The 10,349-nt window shown below is 28.7% G+C and overlaps 1 protein-coding gene across 1 annotated transcript; it reads right to left on the bottom strand.

The window, feature by feature from the left end:
- Positions 1-2,713: 2,713 nt before the first annotated feature.
- Positions 2,714-3,525, bottom strand: LOC136088137 (uncharacterized). Its single transcript, XM_065811801.1, has 2 exons — positions 3,152-3,525; positions 2,714-2,906 (listed from the first exon to the last, which is right to left on the bottom strand). Exons 1-2 carry the CDS (start codon positions 3,508-3,510, stop codon positions 2,714-2,716), a joined length of 552 nt encoding a protein of 183 aa, XP_065667873.1. The 5' UTR covers positions 3,511-3,525.
- Positions 3,526-10,349: the final 6,824 nt, after the last annotated feature.

The raw sequence follows: 10,349 nt of genomic DNA, 5'->3' as shown, positions 1-10,349 counted from the left end.
CAATTGGGTCCGCAGCGGAAATTCAAATTTCATTGAAAGAGGTGTAGTTACTGCCAAAACCACAAATGCCTTTTTGATAACTTTTTTATTTTATTGATAATATACTATTATTTATTGAAAACCAATCCATCTGGCCACCTTAGTCAAATTAGGATCCAACCTAAATTTACAAGATAAACTAAGGCAACAAAATTAACAATACAACAAACTTCTTTCTGATAATCTATTTTATAAACTTTTCTCAATTACATTTTTTATCTTCTCAATTACAACTTAAGATTTCTTATTCACAACTTTCGTGTTCTAAATTACATCTTACTTTTTTAATTTACAACTTTTATCTTCTCAATTACATCTTACGTTTCTTAATTACAACTCTCAATTACATCTTGAAAAGGTGTAGAATTAAATAGTTTAATACGTGTTTTGTAAAAAATATTAGTTTGGATTTATAAACTGAAATTTAAAAAAAAAATACTTATATTGCAACATAAAAAAACCCCCACCCCTACTTTTATTAACCCTCTTCCCCCGCCCCCCTCCCTCCTTCTTATTTGTTAAATCTGGGCCCTATTCTATAAAACTTTTACAATATTGTAAACCTTACAATGTAATGACGCGGAAAATAGTGTAACTACACTAAAAATTATGTAGTTACATTGTAAAATTTAACGCGTCCTATGAAACTTTGACGTTTTTATGTAATTAGCGTTTTTTTGTAAAATCTAAAAATAGATCTCGCAAAAAGCAATTTGAAATTGCGCGCTAATTTAATTTTGAAAAGAAACTTTAAAACTAGATACAGCTTCAATGACACTTATAAGTTGAAAAAGGAAACTTCTAAAAAATTATTGACCTATTTTCATAACTAATTTTTCAAATAAATTTACACGATTTGTTTAATGATAAAAACATTTAAATGTTTTGGTTTTTTTTACAAATTTATTTTTTAAGTTCTTAAATAATTTGAAAACTATAGTTTTATTTACCCTACAGGTAAATAAGATAAAAACCTTAAGATAAAAACAATAAACAATAATAAATACAATGGAAGCGCCAGGGCCTACCGGAAGCATATTTTGAAACCCTATGCAAGCTCAGAATAGGCAGAGATATGCGCAATCTGATTGGCTAATTTTGAAAGATAATTTTTAAATAACAGGCTTTTAAATAGAACGATAACAATACAGTAACAAGAACATTAGCAATAGCATGTTATTTAAGAAAAGACGCAAAAACAACTTGAATTTTACAGGTACAAAGGATAAGGTCAAAACGACATGAAAAACAATTATTGGGATAAATAACACAGCAAAAGCTTCACTTATTATTTTTATCTTGGATAAATTCCTTAACTTTGTCATTTAATTGTCATTAAACCATGGAATTATCTTCAGAGGGAAGGTAATTCCATGATTTAATGAATTTATATTTAATGGAGTTAATACCATATTTAAGTGTTTGCTTTAATGGTATTACAAGATTGTTACATGATCTAAGATTATGGCAATGACTTTTATTAATTTTTTTTATTAAATTTATAATAACTATTGAAGCTTATTGGTAAGTTATTATGCAAACTGTCCCACACAAGAGTGCAATTCAGTAAGATTATTAGATCTTTTAGATTCATAATTTTTGAGAGATAGTAGAGGATTTTAGAGTCAAATCTATTAGATGGAAATGAGCTATTTTAAGTGATTTGTTTTGAAGGCTTTCAACGATCTTTGTATGCTTTGGCTGATTTTGCCTCCAAATCTGACAACCATAAAGCATATACATGTTAAATATAACATACCATATATTTATGAGAGTCAAAGATTTAAAAAAGTAGTTTGTTTTCCTAATTGTTTTTATAACTATAAGACAAAAAAGACAATCATTGTAACAAAATATAAACCAGATAGTGAAACTTGACTATAATGTTATTTTCATACGATAGATTTTTATAACTATTTTTTCATAACTGCTACATAATTTACCTGGTAATATCAATATAATATTAATAACTTAGTATGATTTATTTCACATATATCCAATCAGTCAGCGAGAAAAATATTTTTTTTAAAAATTCCTGGATTTTTTTTCAGGACTTTAAACTAATTACTCCCATTTTAAGTTTGAAAATATTGCTTATTGGTTGTTATAGCTAGCCTAGGCAATTTGCGATACTCCCAAATTAAAAGCAACTGTAAGCAATATTTGTCGCATATAAAACATATATATATATATATATAACAAATATATATATATATATATATATATATATATATATATATATATATATATATATATATATATATATATATATATATATATATATATATATATATATATATATATATATATATATATATATAATATATATATATATATATATATATATATATATATATATATATATATATATATATATATATATATATATATAAGGGGTGCACCGATGCATCGGCATCGGCCTGCCGATGCATCGACCATTTAGCCGATATATCAGCATCGGCCTTCTAACCATCGGTCGATGTCGATTGTTTTGAAATTTTTGAAATTTTATTTTTGATTCTGTGTTTCTATATTATATCCAAACATAGAATTACGCCATTAACATATATACAATGTATAAGTCTAACTTATTAATAATAAGTTATTATATAGGCATATATGCAACAACTAAACTAAAAATTTTTGAGTGCTTTTAACAGGGCTCTCTACTTTTTTACAATCTTTCACTGAACACAGAAGTAGGCGGAGCTCCTAAATATTTTTTGGCAAGGTATGAGAGGTCTAAAGTATTATTGCTACTAGAGTATTTCTTTATACATGTATTTTTGTAATTTCCCCACCATTTATATGGACATTCTTTTTGATGCAGATTAGGCAGTGATAAGTAAAAGTTTATTTCATCAGTTCTAAAAGAAAAGTAAGTAAACAAAAAATATAAAAACTAAACTAAAATGTAAAGTACGAATTTTTATTAATAAAAGTTGTTAAATATTAATGAATATTAGTAATATTTTTTTATTTCATTTTATTTTTCAATTTTTATTTGTTTATGATAATTTAGAATTTAGTTTTATCTATAATAACTTATTATAAATTAGAAAAGAACAAAAAGTTATCAAAGTTCTTATTTAAAAAAATCATTTTAACTTACATTTTTTCCTTTTTCTCTAAATAAATTTGTGCTTCTGTTGAAAGTTTTTTACAGTTCTTTACTTTTGTTGATTTTGTTAATTCAGTGTCAAGAGGTGCTTTTGAAACTTGATAGAAATTGTATATGTTTTCTGCCATTTTTAATTTTTTGAGTGGAGAGCTAGGTTCTTGGGTTGATTCAGATGAAGTGTTTGTTTCATTATCTGATTGAGTTAAGTTGTCGGTAGTTAAAAGGCAATCTGTAATATCAGTTTTATTTAGGTTCATGTATTTCTCTTGAATATTTGATTTTATTGTGTCTTTCTCCTCATCTGATATGGCATAACTAAGTTTGAATCTTGGATCTAAAACTGTAGACATGTTCAAGTTTTTGTTATATTTATAAAAAATATAAGAGTTGAAAAAAATATTATCTCAATAAAGAGTTGAAAAAAGATTTTATCTCAAGGAAAACCTTGAGATAAAATCTTTTTTCAACTCTTCTATTATAGTTTTTGTTTCACCTGCATTTTCTGAAGCATAGGCTAGGTACATTTTCTGAAGCATAGGCTGAATTTTCTGAAGCATAGGCTTCCATTGAAACTATAAATGGAATAATTTGTGACACTGATGCCCTATTTTCACTCATCTCTAGTGTAGCCACCTCAAAATGCTTTAAAAGTAAGATAAGCGTCTCAGCTAATAACCATTGGTCTTCATTAATTGGTCTTCAATAATTTCAGTGAAGTTTTTTGTTCAACTCGTCTTTCTAGCATGTAAAATGTCGAGTTCCATCTTGTTACTACATCTTGTATAAGTGAATGTTGGGGTAACTTTAGCTGTTGTTGAATTTCATGTAGCATATCCATGGAAGATGAAGAATGATGAAAGTGTGTGACAATTTTTCTAGACTTAGCTATAAGATCATTTACAATTGTTTGCTGTTTAAAAAGCTTATCGGTTATACAAAGCTGAAGAGTGTGGATTACACAACTTAGAGAATTTTTTTCTAAACCAGCTTCTTTTATGGCTAATTTCATATTAACAGTATTGTCAGAGAGGACAAAGTACACTTTGTTAGTTGGTATTTTCCATTCATTTAAAGAGTCTATTAGAAATTTTGATATCTTTACACCTGTATGAGAGCCTGTTATTTTTTTAAGTTGTAGCACAGCTGTCATAGAATTAAACTCTGAGTTTATCCAGTGTGCTGTTAATGAATAAAAGCTTAGATCATTGTGATGTGTAGTCCATCCGTCAGTGGTAAAACTCAAAAAAATCTGCTTTTGCTACATCATTCATAATTTGTATTTTCATTTTTTCATAAATTAAAGGAACAACTGTTTCAGTCATATGTTTTCTAGAGGGCATGGTATACCTTGGTTCAAGATGCATAATTAGTTTTTTAAATCCTTGATCTGTAACTAAAGAATACGGCTGAATGTCTACACACAGGGGCGGATTAGGATTTTGAAAAGGCCCGGGAAATGCTATCATGAAAAAAGCCCACCAAGTGACCTTTTTTTTAAAATCGTATTCACTTGTAACTCCTCACTTTTAAATACTTTTGTAACACTATTGAACAATAAGGACTTGTATACACTTGTTTAAAATCAATAAAGATGTCATTTAAGTACATGTGTTATATTTGTATTATAAATTCATATTTAAATCACAAAAACTAAAAATCATAAAAACAGTAACTTTTTTAATTCACCACTCGATTTAGCAAGTTCATCAATAATTTCATCGTTGGTTATGTTACTCAATATGTCCTTTTCAATGCACATCATCAACAGTGAGTCCAAGTGATCTTCTGTCAACTGACTTCGCAATCTTGTTTTGACACATTTCAACTTGCTGAAACTACTCTCACAAGCCACTTGGGTAATTGAAATTGTGAGCATGAATTTGTAAGCCCTGTGCAGCATGCAGTAGCTTTTGCCGTAAAGATTATATTTTCGAAGCACATGGTAGCAACAGTAAATGCACGACACTTCTTTAGAGGGCTGCATTTATGGTTGGTGGCGTCATCTTCATTTTCAACCTCATCCTCATCAATCGTGATTTGATCAGAACAATCGTAACTCTCTTCCAATGTTTTTTTTAAAACTGGCCACTTTTTTGCAAAGTCCAACAGCTCAAGCAACAGCTGCGCTTCTTCGCCTAAAATATAAAAAGATAAAGATAATCTTATAAATATTCAAAATAAAGAACAAAAGAGATAACCTTATCTAATGCTAATTAAAAATTTAATGAAGTTTACCAATTTGGAAAACAAAAATACTTAAGCAATTACTAATAAAATTTAACAAGAAACCAATCAATTATATTTATAAGTAAATTTACACACCTGTGGCCGAAATATGACATGAGATTTTCTGAAGGGCTTTTTTTGGAATATTACATTCCAATAACTCAGAAAATCCGTTGGGGTCAAAACAACTCATATCAGAGTACAGTTCACCGTGTGATGCAAACCGAGTCTACAGACTTCTTAACACTGTGTCTAGAATACCATTGTGGACCTCTACTACAAACTTTTTTAAAGGATCTGTAAGTGGATCATCATTTGCTAATTCTCCTGCCATTACTTTTCTTATTCTTTTGCGTACCATTGGCAAATCTGTCAGTATAACACAATCACATTCTTTCTCGTCAAGAATGGTTGCGGACACATTAATGAAATGGTCTGCAGCCACCATAACTTGATCAAAATTGCGTGATTGAGTCTGAATTTCTGAAATAGTTACTTTAACCATCTCAAACGCCTTTATGAAATTCAATCCAGACGTCTGTAGGTATTTGGACAGTGGTGTGGTTGACTCCATTATTCTTAGATATACAAATCCCGTCAGTACAGTCTTATACTTCAATAAGGACGTTAATAGACACTGCGCATCATAGCGTGCTTCAACACTTAATTTAGTGGAAGAGACTGCTATTTCCAGTACTTGAACGACGTCTGTGTATAATGCTCCTTCACCGTCGCGAAACGTACCAAAAAGCTTTTGAAGGGCATCGTGTTTGGACCCCCATCTAGTAGCACCGATAACACTTAGTCGTTTGTGAATGTTTTGGCCATTTTTTTCTTTCATGTGATCAGTCCAAAGGTCCATTCTCAAGTAGGACTCACAAAAAAACATAGCAGCCTTTTGAAGTATACCAAAAAGTGTCATTGAAGCTTCATTACTGCTGGTGGCGTCACATACGACCAGATTTAAAACATGCGCATAACACCATGTGTGAATGTGTCCAGGAGACGCTTTTTCTAAGAATGTAGTAAATCCATTGTATGCCCCGGCCATATTAGACGCGCCATCAGTACTATCTGACACACATTTAGTAATATCAATGCCATTTTGTTCCAAAACATTTGACATCAATTTGCACAGATCACTGCCTTTTCCAGAATGTGAATCGACAACACCAATAAGTCGCTCCTCAACTTTGTCGGTAACGTATCGCAGGACTATCGCACATTTACCCGCTTGTGTTACATCTTGAGTTGTGTCAAGTTGCACTGAGAATATTCCCGCTTGTTGTACTTCTTCAGCAATGGCACTTTTCATTAATTTAGCGATTCCTAATATAATTTGGTTTACAGTGGATTTGGAAATGAAAGTATTTCTGTTAGCTCTATTCCTCTTATCCTGTTTATCATTCAGCATGCCTTTGTCGATAATTTCCTTCAAATGCGCTTTTAGAATTTCATCGTACTTCGCAACAAGAATCACGATTTCAAGAAATGTTCCATGATCCACTCTGTCGTTAGCCAAAAAATTGACGGCTTCGCAACCAGCCTTACCTCGATATGGCATACCACGTTTACCAATCACTTTGACAATTGACACTACTCTGTCCACGATCAATCTACAATGTAAAACTTGCTGTTTTCGTAGACTATATTGCTGACCTTGTACCATACCTAGAATTGTACAAACACTGCAAAACAGGCACTCTTCTTCTTCTGAAAATGAAAGAAACATACGCTGCATATAGACGATAATATACCATTTTTGAATTAAAGTGACGTGTTTCAGGCTGATGTTGGTGATATTTATAGAAAGTTGTCAGCTCATTCAGGTGAGGCTTATTAAACCAATCATTCACTTGGGTAGTAGTTTTTTCGTTATCACCAGTAGGTTCAACCATGCTTGAAGAAGCTGTGATGATTAGAATGAGGATTGGTTGGGTCATTTCATTAGTGTCAGTATGAACGCCATCTTCATCATCAAGGTTTGTTTGGGTCTCTTTAGCAACGTGAGATTGAACCTCATCAACAGGCTCAGCATCAGCATGGTGTTGCAGGGTATTTGAATTCAGTTTAGAAAACATGGATAGTAGATTTTTAGTTGTTTTAGCATCTTCTCGCAGAAGCTTTATGTTTTTCTCACGTCACTTTTCATGTCTACTTTTTCGCTTAGACATCACACCTGTAAAAAAATAAAAAAAATAAACATTTGTATTAGCCTTTTAACTACTATGATTTTATTACTACTATGGTTTTTTTTGATTATTTTTAAATAAGTGTTATGAATGGAAGACCTGCGACTGTATTGTTATTTGTGTGAAGTTTGTTAATCTGATTATTTTTAAAGAATATAACTTAAAATTTTAGAATATACTAATTTTAATATTTTTAAAAATAAACCTACATTTTATTAAACCTACATTATTATTATCTACATTATTATTAAACCTACATATTTATTAAAATAAACCTACATCTTCATTAATAATAAATCATTCATATTTATTTTTATAAACTGTGTAGGGATTTCTTGTTAATATTATACATACTATATAAAATATAAATAGATTACTTTTAATTTTTAAATAGTAAAATACCATATTAATAAAAAACCAATATTTATATAAATACCTAATTACTTTTTTTGTTAGATATTTTATATTATATTTATAATATTGTTTTGATTTAGAAAATGTTTATTGAAATAATAAATTATAAATAAAGCGTTACATTAAATTAAAAATTCTATATAAGATATGTATAATAAATTATTTAACGCGTTTTTATTTAACTCGTTTTATTTAAACAATAATCTATAGTGAAAACAAAGTTGAATTAAGCAAAATCTGAAGTAAATTTCAACTCACAATTTTTTATTACTATTCTAGAAATTTATTAAAAAAATTAAAGAAAATACGTTTTAAAATATTATAAAATTTTAAAATGTTGTATTGCTGACGGCCCACCGGGAAATGTCCCGGTGTCCCGGTGGCCTAATCCGCCCCTGTCTACACATATCATTTCTCCGATAAGCATAGTTATTTTTTGAGCTCTTTGTTCTCTTAAAGTCCATTTCCTATGCTTATTAATAGTTTCCTCAAGCTTAGATTGATGTTTTTGATCTAGAATAACTGTAACACTGTTGAAAAGTTTTTATTTCATCGCGCACTATTTTTATAAAAGAGTAGAACAAAAGAGAAAGAAAAGTTAAACTTGAATTGAATTGAATTGAATGAATAATGTTGAATAAATTTTTTTTTTTTTTGCGTCGTTTCTTCTGTTTTTAGATGAGAGAAATAAAAGTTTAATTGAAACAATACTTAATAAATGGGTACTGGAAGAGAAAATTGCTTTAATAGCGTTTAATAGATAAACATTTAAAATAAATATTGTTTTATATTTTAATTTTGTAAAAAAATTTGCTAAAAACTTGCCAATTATTAGAAGTAACGACATCAAAATCTTTCATTCATTCTCTATAAAAAATGAAATTGTTTTAAGTCAAACAGAATGACGAAAGTAAGTATTTATAAAACGAGCTTTTTCATTGAAGTAATGGCTCTTATTTTTAAGAGAACAATAAAAAAATAAATGGAAAATAAACTTCAACAGTAACATTATCAAAATGTTGCTTTCATCGTCACATGAATGGAACGTGGTGTTTCCATTCAGGTGTATATTTTTATCATATATCCGATTTCAGGACGAATGCATTGGCATGGGCCTGTACCCATCTGCATCGGCATTGACCAAAAGTAGGCATCGGTGCACCCCTAAATATATATATATATAAATATATATATATATATATATATATATATATATATATATATATATATATATATATATATATATATATATATATATATATATATAAGCAAAAGTATTTGACCTTGTGATGTCCGCAAGTGTGTTTTGGTATAGTGATTTGATTACCAAAAAGAATAACTCTTAACTTATCACACCTTTATGAAGAACTGAGTGTAATCAGGTAGAAACAAGAAAAATTGAAAACATACAAATTCATGTTATAGTTTATTTCAATTTCAAGAATCAATACATATAAAACACATGTTTGTTGATATATGGCTGTTTACCTGAACAAAAAATTGGTTATTGTATTGTATAATTGGTACAAAAATGTTTACCCGCTAATAGCGACTGATGGTAAATAATATTAAATTTAAGCAACAAATTTTGATAAATTTTATGTTTATTATGCTATCAATTTATTTTACATTAGAACTCCTGAAAGATCTAGAAAAATTAAAAAAAAAATTAAATAAAATGTATTCTGTATTTTCAAATTATAAGAATAATTTCATTATGTAATTTTTGGTATAACTAATAAAATCAAGTGTGCCTTTTTTGAATTTTTGTGAATACATCTTGTATAAAGATATAAAAATATTTGATACTCTTTGCTAGCTTACAATATCAAACCTTATATGTAACTGTACAAAAGAACTGTTCAGTAGAAAAAAAGTATAAATAAATACTTCTTTTGTTAAAATTTCAAATAGATTATTAATATCCAATTGTCATCCTGTTATAAAATAATATTGACCTATTTTCAAATAGATTATTAAATCCAATTGTCGTCCAGTTATAAAACTTAATATAAGTTAAAACATCCTGCCAAATAATTTTAAAATTTTCACAAAGTGTTTAAAGAATGATGTTTTATTAGAGTTAAGTAATGAAAAATTTATATGTACTCTTAATCAGCCTTAAAATTCAGGTTAAAAAGTAACATCTTCAGAATTCATAGAATTACATGAAACGTGTAAGCTAGTTCTGTAAAACAGCTGTAAAAATTTTCTTTTTACAAAAAACTTAAACATTTAACTCTTTACAATTAACAAGTTGGTATAAAGATGCAGTAACAAGCTTAGAACAAACTCTGCTTCAGCCTAAAATTTACATTTGCATACTTTAGGTACTTTACTAGTAGTCTGGTACAACT

The sequence above is a fragment of the Hydra vulgaris genome, chromosome 12 (genome assembly GCF_038396675.1).
Source record: "Hydra vulgaris chromosome 12, alternate assembly HydraT2T_AEP".
NCBI classification, from domain to species: Eukaryota; Metazoa; Cnidaria; class Hydrozoa; order Anthoathecata; family Hydridae; genus Hydra; species Hydra vulgaris.
This window is presented reverse-complemented; position numbering and strand designations above follow the sequence as displayed.